We start from the raw sequence: 16,313 nt of genomic DNA, 5'->3' as shown, positions 1-16,313 counted from the left end.
CTTTGTTACCTTTTTGTCTTCTCTATATTTACCCCTATCATCATACTCTATTCCACCTGTAGTGCTATATCCATGGCTTGCGCTCATGTATTGCGTGAGGGTTGAAAAAACTGAAGCGCGTTAAAAAATATGAACCAATTGCTCAACTTGTCATCAGGGTTGTGCATGATAAATACTTTGTGTTAAGAAGACAGAGCATGACAAGACTATGATTTTGTAGGGATAGCTTTCTTTAGCGTTGATATTTTGAAAGACATGATTGTTTGTTGGGATGCCTGAGTATTGATGACTTCATGTCAAATTATAGACTATTGCTTTGAATCACTTATGTCTTAATATTCATGCCATGATTAGATATATGATCAAGTTTATGATAGGTAGCACTCCACATCAAAAATTATCTTTTTTATCATTTACCTAGTCGAGGACGAGCATGCATTAAGCTTGGGGATGCTGATACGTCTCCGTTGTATCTATAATTTTTTTATTGTTTCATGCCAATATTATACAACTTTTATAACTTTTGGCAACATTTTATATGATTTATTTGGACTAACATATTGATCCAGTGCCCAGTGCCAGTTCTTGTTTGTTGCATGTTTTCTGCTCGCAGAAAATCCATATCAAACGAAGTCCAAACGCGATAAAAATTTACGGAGAATTATTTTGGAATCAACGCTAACGGAGGCCCACGGCCTCTACAACCCACAAGGGTGCGCCAGGCACCCCCTGGCACGCCCATGTGTCTTGTGCCCACCCCATAAGGCGGTTGGGGCCCTTCTTTTGGCGCAAGAAAGATAATTTATGGAAACAAATCATGTAACAATTTCAATGCAATCGGAGTTACGGATCTCCGGGAATTTAAGAAACCATGAAGGGCTAGATTTGGGGAATGCGAAACAGAAGAGAACAGGGAGGGAGATCCAATCTCGGAGGGGCTCCCGCCCCTCCGCCGCCATGGACCAGAGGGGGAACTCTCCTCCCATCTAGGGGGGAGGCCAAGGAAGAAGAAGAAGGAGGGGGCTCTCTCCCCCTCTCTCCCGGTGGCACCGGAACACCGTCGGGGCAAGGATCGTGACAGCGATCTACATCAATAATCTTGCTACCGGCAACACCAACTTTCTCCCCCTCTATGCAACAGTGTAACACCTCTTCTCCCTGCTGTAATCTCTACTTAAGAATGGTGCTCTACTCCATATATTACTTCCCAATGATCTATGGTTATCCTATGATGTTTGAGTAGATCCATTTTGTCCTGTGGGTTAATCGTGATCTTGGTTGGTACGATTGTATATTTTATTTATGGTGCTGTCATACGGTGCCCTCCGTCTCGCGCAAACGTGAGGGGCTCCACTGTAGGGTGTTGCAATATGTTCATGATTTGCTTATGGTTGGTTGCGAGAGTGACAGAAGCTTAAACCCGAGTAGGTGGGTTGTTGCGTATGGGATAAAGAGGACTTCATACTTAATGCTATTGTTGGTTTTCACGACCTTAATGATCTTTAGTAGTTGCGGAAAGTGCATATAATCCATGTAGAGAAAGTATGTTAGCTCATGCCTCTCCCTCATATAAAATTGCAAGAATGATTACCGATACTTGTTATCGATTGCCTAGGGACAAATGACTTTCTTGTTGACAAAAGCTATCCACTTTTTTTACCTCGCAATTTATTCGTAGTTTTATTCTCGCAAAGTACTCGTAATTTTATTCTTGGAAAATAGTTTCATACTTGTTCTAGGTAAAGCAGACGTCAAGTGTGCGTAGAGTTGTATCGGTGGTGGATAGAACTTGAGGGAATATTTGTTCTACCTTTAGCTCCTCGTTGGGTTCGACACTCTAATTTATCGAAGAGGGCTATAAACGATCCTCTATACTTGTGGGTTATCATCCGTGACAAGTTTACTGACTCCTGCCTGCATCTACGACTATTACTCCACTAATCGACCGCTATCCAGCATGCATCTATGGTATTAAGTTCATAACAAACAGAGTAACACCTTAAGAAAGATGACATGATGTAGACTAAGTAAACTCAAGCAATATGAATAAACCTCATTGTTTTACCCATAACGGCAACAATACAAATACGTGCCTCGCTACCCCTTTTGTCCCGAGGTGAGGACACCGCAAGATTGAACCCATTACAAAGCACCTCTCCCACTGAAGATAAATCAATCTAGTTGGCCAAACCAAACGGATAGATCAGAGAGAAATACAAAGCTATAATAATCATGCATAATGAAGTTCAGAAAAGTCTCGATTTCTTTCAATGAATAATCTGATCATAAACCCACAATTCATCGGATTCCAACAGCCACACCGCAAAAGAAGATTACATCAGATAGTACTCCAAGAAGATCGAGGAGAACATTGTATTGAAGATCAAAGAGAGAGAAGAAGCCATTTAGCTACTAGCTATGGACCAGTACGTCTGTGGTGAACTACTCACGCATCATCGGAAGGGCGGCAAGGTTGATGTAGATGCCCTTCGTGATAGATTCCCCCTCTGGCAGGGTACTAAAAAAGCACTCCAGATGGGATCGCGGAAGATCGGATGGTTGTGGTGGCGGAAAAAAGTGTATCGGGTGGCCCTCTGTTGGTTTCCCAATATTTGAGAATTTATAGAAGTGGAATTAGGTCAGACTTAGCCATGTGGGGCCCACAAGGCAACAGTGCGCGCCTCCCCCCAGGGCGCCCCCTATTTCCTTGTTCTCTCCTTGCTTCTCATTTGGTCTCGTCCCAAAGCTTCTAGAGTCTCTCTTATCCAGAAAAAATCATCAAAAAGTTTCATAGAGGTTGGACTCCATTTGGTACTCATTTTTAGGAAAACCAAAAACAAGCAGAAAACATCAACTGACACTTGGCACTGTGTTAATAGGTTAGTTTTCAAAAATGATATAAAATAACATGTAAATGCATATAAAATATCCAAGATTCATAATACAATAGCATGCAACAATAAAAAATTATAGATACACTCAAGACGTATCAGATCCTAACTTGCTATTCATCATATGTGTGGCACGAAGTTGCTCCTCGAGTTATCCCCGTACGGAAAAGGCTTCACTCTTCTCAAAGCTTTTCAAGCCCCGACATGGCCTCAAAGCATAAGTGCGGGAAAGGTTTATAATTTCCTCCGGACGGTTCCGAATGAAGATCAAAGTATCGTTAGCATATAGTAATTGTGATAGCCCTCCTCGCACAATTGAGCTAGCCACCCCTTGGATATGCCCAGCCGCCTTGGCCTAGTCCAGAATCCACTACTAGGAAAAGGCTAATTAGTGGCGCACCTGTTTTCGCCATTAATGTCGCACTATAGGTGCGCCACTATCATCACGCCACTAGTAATAAGTACTAATGGCGCACCCCTGGTGCGCCATTAGTATACCAGACAATAGTGGCGCACCAGGCAGTGCGCCATTACTATGTCCCCTGGTGCGCCATTACTATGCCTCCTAGGGGGCCATATTTACCTTCACGTATGCTCCCAAGTGTGCCATTAATATGCCCCATAATGCACCACTGGTATTTAGCCCTAGTGCGCCACTAATGCTCAACAAGGTGCGCCACTACTATGAATATTAGGATTTTTTTTGCTTTTCTGATATTTGCACAGGTTACAAAATACATTACAACACAGAATATAAACAGCACAACATATAAACAATAGATTTATCGAATACAATAGAAGATTAGTCTCCGAATACAATTCATCATATTAGTCTCCGAATTCAAAATACCGAACAAAGTTAGAACATTACAAGTCTCGAGACCGCGAGTAGCGAGTTTGTCTTCACATTACAAGTCGATATCTAAACTACCATCACATAGAAGAGAGCTGCGATCACGATGAGCATCATCGCGATGAAAATGGACTTCATCCGGTTCCTCCTCCGCTCCCTCCTCTCTCCCGCTAGATAGCGCGCGTATCTAGCTTCCGCCTCCGCCCTAGCGGTGCGCCCTTTGTAACTATTACCGCTGAAACGGTGAACCTGTCTCTGACACTCCTCCCAGTCGTCGTAGATTTCGGGAACCTTACCCTTGTACACGACATACGACGGCATCTCTATGCACTAGACAAACAAAACGTTAGTAGCAATTCACAAACAATACATAAGCAATATATAAGTATGCAACAAAAGGATCGGAAGAGAAAAGCAACACATTAGTAGCACGATTCATGGTCCTACTAATAAATAGCCTCGATTACATATAAGTTGAACGACTGTCCAAACCAAAGAGACATACAGGTTCATTAAAGTTTAATTACAACATGAGCTAATCGATATTTCAGAACTACATAGCATCACTACTTTCGACTCGACTCAGGGACCGGAGCGTGGATGAAGCCGCCATCTTTTGTGATGGTCATGAATGTGCGTTCGTTGTCATCCTGCATTTGTAGCGTTGTTTCTATTTCACTATTGGACGGTTGATATTTGAGGTAGAACTGCCCCGAGGTATGAAGGACATCTTGATGGATGATTTCCGCAAACTCCGACTGGATGCGAAAGAATTCTTGTCTGAGGTCCGCGTCCTGGATTGCCGACAAGCGTGCGGCCCAATCTTTGAGACTATTTGGTAGCAGAAGGTGATTATGGTCCCGTACGATCGCCCGCATGTGATGGAGGGTGTAGTAGGCATCCTTCTGACCGCCAGGCGGCTGCTTGATGCAGGGGAACATCGTTACGTTGGTGAACACGTGCTTGCCGTACCTAAAAATTGGCCTCCTGAAGGTGCCTCCAGATTTGGCGTAGCCGGGGAGAACATCATCAAGAACTTTCTTGGTATTTGTGTAGTCTTTCTTCGACTGATGGTCCGAGTCGAAATACGTGGCCATGGAATAGTTTGGGCTTAAGAGGATGAGTGTGCAATGTGTGTCACTACACAAAACACGGAATGTTAGAAAAAAAAGAACGATCGAAATCTAAGAAATCATATGTTACGGGGCGGTGAGGGGATGACTTACTCGGGAAAGTAAGGCACGAGGAAGTTATCCTTATCTGGGTACACCAGAATGACGCCTTCGAGGTATGAACTCGCGACTTGCCGGTCCCCAGCGCTGCCCAAGATCTTGGCACGCATGTAGAAGGGGTCGACTATCACAATGTCCGTGGTCTTGTCTCTAATGATCCGCATCTCCATACTCAGCGAAAATAGCCGAACGAAGGTGTAGTGCAGCAGATGAAGGTTAAACATAGCGAAGATGTCATCAAACCGCAGGATGATCATACCCCCGATGGCACTATCCACAAAGCCCTTGCCCTCTGGCACCTTGGCCACAAAAACCGGGTATGCCACATCATTCTCGGAGAGACGCCGCTTCTCCAAAGAAAGAACACTGTCATGCAGACTCCGCATAGCACCGGTTGCAGCATTGAGCAGATTAGTCGGTAGCATCGGCCTACCCGCCACATGCACCGTCCTCGAGATATCCTTAGGTGAAGGTGGCCCGTCCTGAGCACGGATCGTACTCGGTGCCGGCTGGCTCGCACCCTTGTTATTCTTTCTTTTCCGTCCCTTCTGCTTCTTCTGCTGTAATGGGATCAAGTTCTATTCAGAGACCACCTTCTTGAGTGTGTTGGGGCTGATAATATTTCGCACCTCGGCTATCTGAGGCTCGGTGAAGGCGGCAGCTGGAGGCGTCTCCTGAGAACTGAACGCCAGACGACGCCTGTTGTAATTGGGTTTCTCCGCGGTACCAGCTAGATCGCGATCGTCTTTTGCAGGGTTGGGTTCTTGAGAAGGAGGCCCCAAGAATTCGTCATCGTACCCATGTTCGTTAAAGTACTTATCGATGTTGGTAAATGTACCATCGTCGTCGTCCGGACTCTGTGCCATATGCATGTCCGGATCAGCTGACGGCGGTAGCGTTGCGACGGTCTTGCCATGGCTTGGCGCCGGCACGACTGGCGATGTTGTGTGTGGGGTGGTGTCCCCCGCCCCCAAACGAATCTGGCTCTTCGGCCAAAGCATGAGCCAGCTTATGCAGGCGCTGAGGGTCATCACATCATCTTCGTCGGCCCCAGGGGGTCGATACGGAGGTAACAAGTCGTCGAAGCCCCGCAGCACCCGAACCAGTTGAACCCTATACATGGTGGGTGGCATCGGATTACCGTGGAACACGCGGCTGCCCGGTTGAACGATTCTGGCCTTGGCGACATCGATCAACTTGCCGTCCACGAAGTGCGGGAGAGTTCATGGAACGTCGGCGGCGCCCTGCGAAAACATGTAGGGCGTCAGGGATTCCCAGTCAAAGGCAAGGAGATGAAGTCATCGGCCAAGAGGCTTAGTTACCGTGATGGCGTCGAGCTCGGCTAATGTCGAGGCACCGCCAACGGCGGGCGTGCAAGTCACGGAAGGGCCGCTTGCTGCCGAGGTGCCGGCCGGCATATTCTTCCCCCACCTGGGTGCATTAAGCTGCAATGACGGTGCCGACGCCGGAGACACCAATGCCGCCTCCGCCGGAGACACCAATGGCGCCACCGGCGCGTTGTGCAAGTTGCTGCCCGTGAAGCTGGGAATCGGGGGCGGCCCCTGTTGGCCGCCCGCCATCCACGCCTGCAGCCCCTCAATCAAGGTAGGCACAATGGCGGTGATCGTCGCTCCCAATTGGTCTCGCACTTGCTCTTCGACTATCTCCGGAATCCGCGCCACTTGTGCCTTGAGTTCTTGAACCTCGCGCTCCTGGCTTTCCGAGCTGGTCTTTCTCTCCTTTCGCCCTGTGGTATAGTATTCCGACCATTTCGTGGACAAGCCTTTGCCGGCCACACGACCAGCTGACGATGACTTACTGGGCTTATCCTTGTGTTTCATTACGTTCAACGCCCTATTTAAAGTGGTGTCCCAAGGGGAGCTCTTAGACGACCCCGCGCTACTACTTTCAGTGTCCTGCGGAAGGAACGTGAACCATTTAGAAATTTGGCCTCATTAATTAGAATGCAACCATATGGAGCTAATTACGCGGGGGGGGTATTCCTTACCAGAACAAGCTCAAGCGCCTTGGTCTTCGGATCTGTGGTAAGCTCCTTTGTTATCGGGTCAATCTTGTACCAGGCCCTGACATAGTTCCTGGTCTGCTTGTCACGGTATTTATCGAAGAGGGGCGGTAGGCCTTGCTTGGCACGCTCCGCGTCCTCCTTGTCCCATATAGGTTCCGCCACTCTGTAACCGCCGGGACCGAGTTTGTGGACCCCTAAGTTCAAGTCCCGCATATCTTTCCCCCACTGACTTGATTCCGCGGTTGCGTTGCTCTCGCACTTGATCTTGAACTCCAGGTAGTCAGCTTCGCTGGTCAAAGGATTTGTCTCCTTGATCTTCTCATAACTATCACCTTTTTTGATCCTTCTCTTCAGCACGGCTCTCCAAGTAGCCAGGGCCGTGCTCATCTTCGTGAGGGCTGCACTGTTCACTTTATTCCCTGAGAGGCGTGTGTTTGCGAAGGCACCGGGGAACTTGTATCGTTCGTGCAGCTTCGTGAAGAGGAGGTTGCGCAAATTCCCTCGGTCACGATGCCTTAGGTTCTTGGTGTTGATCGAGACGGTGCTCCGGAGAATGCACCCGAGCTGTCCCGTGTACCCCTTGACTAATTCTTTGGGCGCCGTTGGATGCCCACCGGAGGACACTTCAGTAAATTCCTCCTTGACGGTGCCGAGCACGTTCGGGCGCCGGTCCTTCCGTTGCCTCTTCGGTTGGCTGTCATCTGTGCGTGCCCTGCCATCATCAGTGGTGGCATCCTCGGCGGCACCATCAGTGGTGTCATCCCCGACGCCACTAGGGGTTGTGTAGTCAGGATCGATGTCTTCCACGGCGTCCTCATAGCGGTGAGGTTCTTCCTCCATCTCCTGGGACAGCTCCCAGAATGCCTTGCCCAAACTGCCGCCTCATTGTTGTGGGCCATGTTTGCTCTAAATAGGAAAAAAGTTTGGTCAAAAAGTTGGTTATTGTCAAGGAACAAGATCTTTAAGTTGACCAAATAACCTAATTCTCGAGGAATGTCGCAAAAAAGTTGGTTATTTTCAAGGAACAATTGAGAGATGTTTGTGATATTGCCTAGGTGTTTTGGGATGGAACCTGTTAGTGTGTTGTTGCTAAGGTCCAAGTCCCTTCCTAACCCCCTTCTTCTTGTCTCCTCTCACTATCTCTCTCACACACATGGCAAGCAAGGGTGTCTGAGTGTGTGAAAAAATACTAAACTAATCCAAGGGCTGAACATTGATCATCTGTTTCAGATTGCAGTTTTCTTTCTTGGGGCTTCGGTGTGCGGTACAAAATTGAATTTTGGAATTCTACATAATGAACAAGCTAAGGGCTGCAAATGCCCGCAAGGATTCAAGGGTGATGGCATACACGGTTGCTAAGGTATCACCATTAGGAACATTGTTCTGCAACCTTGTGGGCAGTATTGTTGCATGTTTTACTAGTACTAGGAAACCTAGAATAATGGCTCAAATGCTGAACTGTTTGAGCTTCTCAAGTAATTTCTTATACACAATATCTCTCTTGCTTGGCACTTGCAGATGTTGATGAATGCAAAGAGAGGCTCTTCTGCCAGTGCAAGGACTGTAGCTGCGAGAACACATGGAGGACCTACGAGTGTGGTTGCGGTGGTAGCAACATGCTGTACATGAGAGAGCATGACACTTGCATCAGTGAGTTGCCTAGCCTGAATTTCCTTTTGGACCTCACTATATGATGGTCCAGGTCTCATCATATTTCTAGTTTATCTTTCAAAGGTGTTAATGTGGAATGTGCTAGTGGCACCTTCAAACAGTCCTTCCTTCGTCTACAACAACGCGCACCTTCTAGGTCAAGATACATGCTGATTAATTTTTGTTTCGGTTGAGAATCGGGCACCTTCTAGGTCAAGAAAATTGGGCATGACCTTTGCTAATTTTCTTGACCTAGGAGTGCCCCATTCTCAATCGAAACGGAAATTAATCAACATTTCAGGAGAAAGGGGTCATTTCAGAAGATCACAAGTAGCAGAAGCATCACAAGTTGACAAAATCACAAGTAGCAGCAGCATCACAAGTAGTACGGCAGCAGCAGCATCACAAGTAGTACAGCAGCAGCATCATCGTATCACAAGTAGTACACTTAGCTACCAGTTCAGAAATACAGCTAAGATAAGATCATCATCATCATCACGGGAGTAGTTTTGTTAGGAATTGTCTTAGTCAAGAAGTGCTAGCAAATAGCTGAAATGTATCAGGTCCTACTCTAGTTTACTCCAGTTTAGGTTGCAGTAAAAATGCACCACTATGGAGTATCAGGTCCCTAGCAAAAATGCACTACAGAGCAAGCAATAATGCTACTCCAATTTTCACAGATTAAAGCAATACTGACTGCAAGCAATATTACAAAATTACAGAGAACCAAAATTGCAAAATTCAGTACTCCATAACATTACTGAAACTTTACTCCATACAATGGAGTAACCGCGTCTATCTCCAGTTGATCCAGCTTGGCTTTCTCTCGGGCGGCAGCTCTTGCGTTATCCGTCTGCTTGAGAAGCAGCTCTTGAATATGAGGGTCCTGCACCCAGCCCATCGATGGTCCGTCGTCGTCTGCTTCGGCATCTTCATCTTCATGATCATGCCCTTCGTCTTGACCTTCCTCATCATCATGTCCGGCATCTTCTACATGATGACCGTGTACTGCATCTACTTCGTGATCATGTCCTGGAGATTCTTGGTCTTCTTGCCCGCCGTCGCCGTGGTTGTCTTGCTGCCCTTCCTCATTTCTTGCCCGGCCCCCATGGACGACTTCATAGTCATCTTCATCACCTTGCCACCGATAGCCATCCATGAAACCACGCAAGAGCAGGTGGTCCCGCACCTGTACGGAATCCAGGTCCATAAAGGCTCTTCAGCTTGCATCTTCGACACGGACATCTTATCTCCGTCTCGTTCTTTTGAAGCATCTCGGCCTTTGCGGAGCTCAAAAACCTATTCACGATGCCTTCGGTCATCGTGCGGACCATGGTCGCCTGTGGTGTAGAGCAAAACGATATTTTAGAACCAAAAAAATTTGGCATGACTTTGCCTAAAAATAGGACCAAAAAGAATGCATAGTGCCAAATTCTCGCCGAAACGGAAATGAATCAACATTCCGGCAAAATATTGGCAACTATCGCATTTCAAATACCGGTACCTGCAAACACAAACATATGCAACACCACAAACATACGTAGATCTAGGCCATAAAAAGTGTGTACGTTGTTGGAGGGAGAAAAAAGTAGATCTAGAACATAAAGAAAGCTTTCCCTTACTTACCTATCAAAAAAGGAAATTTAACCACTTAATTTGGGTGAATCTATGGTGCAAATGAGGTGAGAAGGAGGAGGCAGCCGAGACCAAACTTGGTAGAGGTGGAGAGAATGAAGTGGGGAAAGTGAGTGTGGTAGGTGGCTATCCAAAATATATAGCTGTTCCCAGGTTACCAATGGCGCACCACATAAGAATGCGCCATTAGTAACCAGGGTTACTAATGGCGCATCTGGAAATGGTGCGCCATTACTAGTTTTGAAGAAAAAAACATGTTAGTAGTGGCGCACCAGTGGGCAGTGCGCCATTACTAGTTAGAACTAGTAATGGCGCACTGTCCCCTGGTGCGCCACTGCTAACAACTTTTTAAGCTTTTTTTCAAAACTAGTAATGGCGCACCGGACACCAGATGCGCCATTAGTGCGCCATTAATGTCCATATTAGCTATAGCCCTTTTCCTAGTAGTGATTACAGCTAGCGCGTCGGACATGATGTGAAATAATAAATTGGAGAGCGTGTCCCCTTGCCGCACCCCCTTGTGTCCCTAAAATACGACACTGCCTCGCCGTTAATGTTAATAGTAGTTTGTCCCCCTTAACAGGTTGCAATATGCAGCTCATCCAGAGTGGGCCAAACCCCGTTTTGTGGAGTACTTCCTGTAAGAAATCGCATCTTACCTTATCGTATGCCTTCTCAAAGTCGATTATGAAGATAAACACTTCTTCTCTAGTGTGCTTTAATTTGTGTATGATCTCATGTAACACAACACCCCCTCTAATACACCCCCCCCCCCCCCCCCCGCGCGCAAATGAATGTTGTTTGACTAGGGTCAATGATCATGTCAGCCATCCGGGTCAGCCGTGATGCAAAACCATTTGCGATCAAATGGAAGTTCACATTATAAGTGTTATTGGTCGGTATTGTCGGATGTTATCGTCCCCTTTCACCTTTGGTAGTACCGTAAGCACCCCATAGTTCAATCTTTTAATATCAATTAGCCCTATGATGAAATCGACAGTCACCCGGGTGATTTGAGGACCCACCTTCACCCAAAATCTTAGGTAGAAACTCACCGGAAACCCATCTGGTCCCTGTTCAGTACTCACCCATATAGCCTTTAAACTGGAGGTATTCTCTGTCGGAGAGAAGGGAAAAGTTAGTGCCTAGTTCAGCTTTGGTAGCAGCAACTTGTGTGGTTCAGCAGCAACTCATCATGTGCGTCCTCATTTGTACTCAGCCACGCATGTCAGGTACATCCCAAGCTCAAAGAGAGAATACCGGGCTAGTTGTTTTGTTCCGGTGATTCCTAGTCCTAGTTCAACTATACAACAATTTAGCACTGTCATTTGAGCATCACACATGTTGGGCGGAAGTCATTTTGCGCGGTGATGCTACCTACCGGTAGGACTCACACCACCCACATTTTCTGAGATGCGTATGAGCTATGGCCCACTTAGATGTATAGCAGTATTGTTGTATCTTTTTTATTGGTCAAATCAGGGTCAGTTTGATGGGCCCAAAGGACTACTTTTTTTGAGAAAAGATGCGTATTTAGCTCTCTTCTCTCTCTTCATCGCAAACAAATTCATTGATTTTATTTCATCTTAGACAATTTAATAAATCACTCCTATCTTTTAAACTATAATTTTATTTTGAAACTCTTTATATATTTGGACTTTTGGCGTCAAGCCCTTTAGAACTAGACCAATTTTGGATACATTTCGATCACATTTTAATTTTGACGTTTCACATTTCATATGTGATTTTTTTTTATTTCACTAGAAAAATATGAAACAAACCTATTTCACTACAAATATGTGAAAACAACCCATTTCATAGAAAAGTACTTAACCCAAATATGAAACTGAAAAGTCAACTTGTGAAACTGATTTATTTTGAAACATGTAACAGTTTAATTCAGAATAGTGAAATATGTTATTCCAAAAATATGCAATTGCAATAGATGCGATTTTTGTAAAACAAGCCAGTGAAAATTGGAATGTACCTTCTAAAAGTGACAAGAATGTTAAATTGAAAGGTCAACTTGTGAAATTGAAAATTGTGAAATGTGCAATGGTTTATTTCAAAAGAGTGAATAGGTTATTTCAGTAATATGAAATTGAAATAGATGTGATTTTTGTAAAACAAGCCAGTGGGAAGTGAAATGTATGTTCTGAAAGTGAAAAATAATATGAAATAAAATGCCAACTAGTGAAACCGATTATTTCCAAATGTGAAATGGTTTATTTTAAAATAGTGAAATATGTCCTTTCAAAAATGTGCAATTTAAATAGATATGATTTATATGAAACAAGCCAGTGAAAAGTGAAATGTAAGTTTTGAAAGTGAAAAATGACGTGAGACTGAAATGTCAGCTTGTGACACTCTGGAAGAATTTTATTCATATAAGATTTCAAGCGGACAAAATATGTGAAAAGTGTTTCATGAATTTTAAACTCATTTAAAATGTATCCAAAATTGATCTTGTTTTAAAGGTCTTTGTGACATGAGTTCAAATACATAAAAAGGTTTAAAATTGGAGTATTTGTTTAAAATATACGAACTATTTAAGTTAGGAAAGATAAAATAAGTGGGCGCATTTGTTTCGAAGAGAGGAAAGAGATGGTGAAGTGGTTCTAATAGTTGTGCTAATTAATAACTGCGTAGAGATGCATGTTGGTGCCGGGATAAAATTCTTGGTGGCACACCATATATCTCTGCCATGAAAAATATTTCCTAGCATGTGCGTGATTCATATCCATTGATCTCCATATCGCCGGCATCTATATTTTTGATACGTACGTGCAGTGCAACCATATATCTGTCATCCACTGAGTGACAGCATGCCCTATACCTAGTAATCAGTCTGCACGGAAAACACAACCCCACTCCCTCCCCCTCCTCATCCGACCGAATGAAGCGCACACGTGAGGCGTTCGACGTGAGGAAGGAGGTCTTCGCCGTCGGCAAGATGTGCGGCGAGGAACGGAATTTGCTGCGCAAGCGATTCCGGGCGGAGCTCGTTGCTGTCCGTGGCCTGCTCGAGAAGGCGGATCGGCTCTTGGCCCCCGGAACCGCCGAGGGCTGCCGCGGTGGTGCGGCGCCTTCTTCCTCGTCCGGCCTGGCGGCTCTGCCCGGCAAGGAAGTAGGGCGACCCATGTTGGGCACCGAACCACGATCCGGCGGGTTGGTGAAGGCTGACGACGGCAAGAGGAGGGTGAAAACTCCTCTGGCGGAGCACAAAGAGGCGCCGAAGATGACCCCGGCCGACCGGCAACATCTTGCGTTCAGCCTGGTGGCGCTAGCGGCAGAACTGTCAGACCACGCCGTCGAGCTCCTGCCGAAGCAGAGCCATGGCGGCCGACGGGTGATCGAGGCAAACGTGAACGCCATGGAAGACGCGGCCCTATTCGAGCTAAAGATGCACGTGGACAAGCTCATCAAAACGAGGGATCCGTCCCTGCCGCCGCAAGATGACAGCAAGATTGTTGGGGAAGAAGCCGACGAAAATGGCAGGCGCGTCGATATCTGCCCCGGTGTGTCTCCCGTGGTGACCGCCCCGTCGCCACTCCTACTTGAAATTCTTGAATACGCGGCCGTCTTCAATGCAACCGGACTAGTCGACAAGATGCTGTCACCGCTGCCGCAGAAATACCTGGCGCTCGCTGAAAAGGGGGAGAAGGAGTGCGTCGCCGAAAAGGAGGACGATGAGGAGTACGTCGACATCTGCGGCGACGCCTCGCCGGTGGTGTTCCAGAATCTTGCTGGTGCAATCAGCCACAACCCAAGCATTATCTTAAGCAGCGATTCTGATTCTGACTCTGACCCAGACATCGGCTCCGACAGTGATTCCAGTGACTCTGGTTCGGTCTCCGACAGCCACTGCGATGAGAAGGGCGGCACTCTAGCTCCGCCAGTTCTTCCTAAGGTTAGCAGCAGCCTAGCTCCATCAGTTCTTTCCAAAGTGATTGGCGATTCTGCACCACCAACGGAGCCAACACTGGAGGTGGTACAGAATGGAGAACTAAAGAAGCTTGACAGTCCAGCTCCAGCAATTCTTCCCAAGGTGAATGGTGATTCTGCTGTCGGGCCATCGGAGCTACAGAATGCAGAAACAGAGAACGATAGTAGTGTAGCTCCATCAGTTCTTTACAAAATGGTTGGCGATTCTGCACCTCCATCGGTGCCAGCAATAGAGGTGGTACTGCAGAATGGAGAACTTAGCAGTCCAGCTCCGGCAGTTCGTCCCAAGGTGCATGGTGGATCCGATGGCCAGGCAACGGTGGTACAGAATGCAGAACCAGAGAAGGTTAGCAGTCCGTCTCCAGCAGTCCTTTACAAAGTGGTTGATGGTTCTGCACTGTCACTTGAGGTGGTACAGAATGGTTTTGAAACAGAGAAGCTTGGCTGCCCAGCACCATCAGTTCGACTTCTTTCTAAGGTGAATGATGGTTCTTCCCTGCTATCATCGAAGCCTGCACCGGAGCTGGTGCAGAATGCAGAACCAGAAAATGTCTCAGACAAGCCTGCAACTGCGACGGCGCCTCCGGTGAGGCCAATGAGCGAGCTGATCGCCATGGCGCTAGAAAAGCGGCGGCGGGAGGAGAGGTCCCAGGCGAGGGAGAAAGCCCGTCAGGGGCTGGTGGACATGGAGAGGTCGGCCATGACCAGCCACAGGGTACACCCAGTGGACATGGAGCAGCTTGGCATCGTTCACGTGGAGCACATGGTGAGCCAAGGAAGACGGCCTGGTGTTCCTCCCAGTCTGTTGCAGCAGCTTGGTCTCTTCCTGAGGGCTGATGAAGACGACGGTGGAGAGCAGCAGCAGCAGCAGCAGCAGCAACAACCAATCTCCGATTCCGGCGTTGAAGACCTGGAGGAAGGGGAGATTCTGTTCTAGGGGTGTGGGCTTGTTGCCCGCCTCTAGACATGCCGCATGAAGATTTAGTTTTGGTATAATATACTATCGAAAACAAATTGGGGGCTGTTTTACTTGGATGCAACGGAAGTTGGCTAGCAAACCATGACATCACTACTGGATTCGCCTACTTTACCGAGCATTGCCTATCTAAACATCCGTTTTGTAAAGCAATTCTCAGTGACAATCGTTCTTTGCAAAAATCTTCCAGCTTTTTGTTTTCAAGTACATTTGGATTTTCTTTCACGGCTAGATGATGTCTAAGGTTATGAGTTAGCACAACTTGGCCGCTGAAAAACCATGGTTTAAAATTGCAGGTGATGGACGTGTCGCGACATGTCTAAAACCACGCGATTGCGGCGCTAAATCCACAAATTTGGTGCACAACTTGCGCTGTGATTTTCTAGCACCAATGGCAGCCAAATCACAGGCGATTTAAAGCTTTGTGGAAAACAACATAATGTATAGCATAGATTTAGCTAAGCACTCACAAGCTGAACACTAAAGGTTATGACAAACAGTGTTTCCTGTCTTTCGACAAAGAGATAGGGCGAAGGAACAGTCGGATCAAGAGGCCACTGGAAATGGAGAGACTGGAAAAAAAATTATGAGAGAAATATGAAATAACCGCGACACTCATTTCTGGGCCCTATGTTAGCTTGGAACCACTAGCGTAATCTGAATCTTTCTCTATTGCCAGGTTGTTTGCCGAGTGCATTTCGTTAGGTACTAGGCTAATATGACCATGGCTAAGTGTTTTTATGCACTTGACAAAGAATTCTTTTGCGATTACCTTTCTTTGATACGCTCCTTTTCTGCACTCGGCAAATAATTCTTTGTCGAGTTATTCTTTTTTCTACGCTCAGCAAACACTTACTTTTTTCTAAAAAGAAACTTCTCCTTTCTCCTTTTTTGTACATTATTTGTCTTATTTTTTCACTTTTATGCACTGTTCCTTTCTAAATAATCTGTTTATTTTCCCGCAAAAAATAATTTGTTTATTTATTTCATTTTCTTTTCCCTTCTCTATTTTCCCCTCTCATGATTAATTTCAGTTGGTGAGATTGATTCTTTTAGAAACATAGTACTGACACAAACACTCACAACACGCGCACACACACACTCA

The 16,313-nt window shown here is 46.2% G+C and overlaps 1 protein-coding gene across 1 annotated transcript; it reads left to right on the top strand.

Annotated features, from left to right (window-relative positions):
* Positions 1 to 13,146: 13,146 nt before the first annotated feature.
* Positions 13,147 to 15,169, top strand: LOC123142693 (uncharacterized). Its single transcript, XM_044561487.1, has one exon. The coding sequence runs from the start codon at positions 13,184 to 13,186 to the stop codon at positions 15,167 to 15,169; it is 1,986 nt and encodes a 661-aa protein (XP_044417422.1). The 5' UTR covers positions 13,147 to 13,183.
* The last annotated feature ends 1,144 nt before the right edge of the window (positions 15,170 to 16,313 follow it).

This window comes from Triticum aestivum, chromosome 6D, assembly GCF_018294505.1.
Source record: "Triticum aestivum cultivar Chinese Spring chromosome 6D, IWGSC CS RefSeq v2.1, whole genome shotgun sequence".
Taxonomy (NCBI): Eukaryota; Viridiplantae; Streptophyta; class Magnoliopsida; order Poales; family Poaceae; genus Triticum; species Triticum aestivum.
Note: the sequence above shows the minus strand (reverse complement) of the source record. Positions and strands in the feature narration are given on the sequence as shown.

Coding starts and splice junctions, on each gene's coding strand:
- LOC123142693 (XM_044561487.1), top strand. CDS start 13,184: ATGAAGCGCACACGTGAGGCGTTCGACGTGAGGAAGGAGGTCTTCGCC.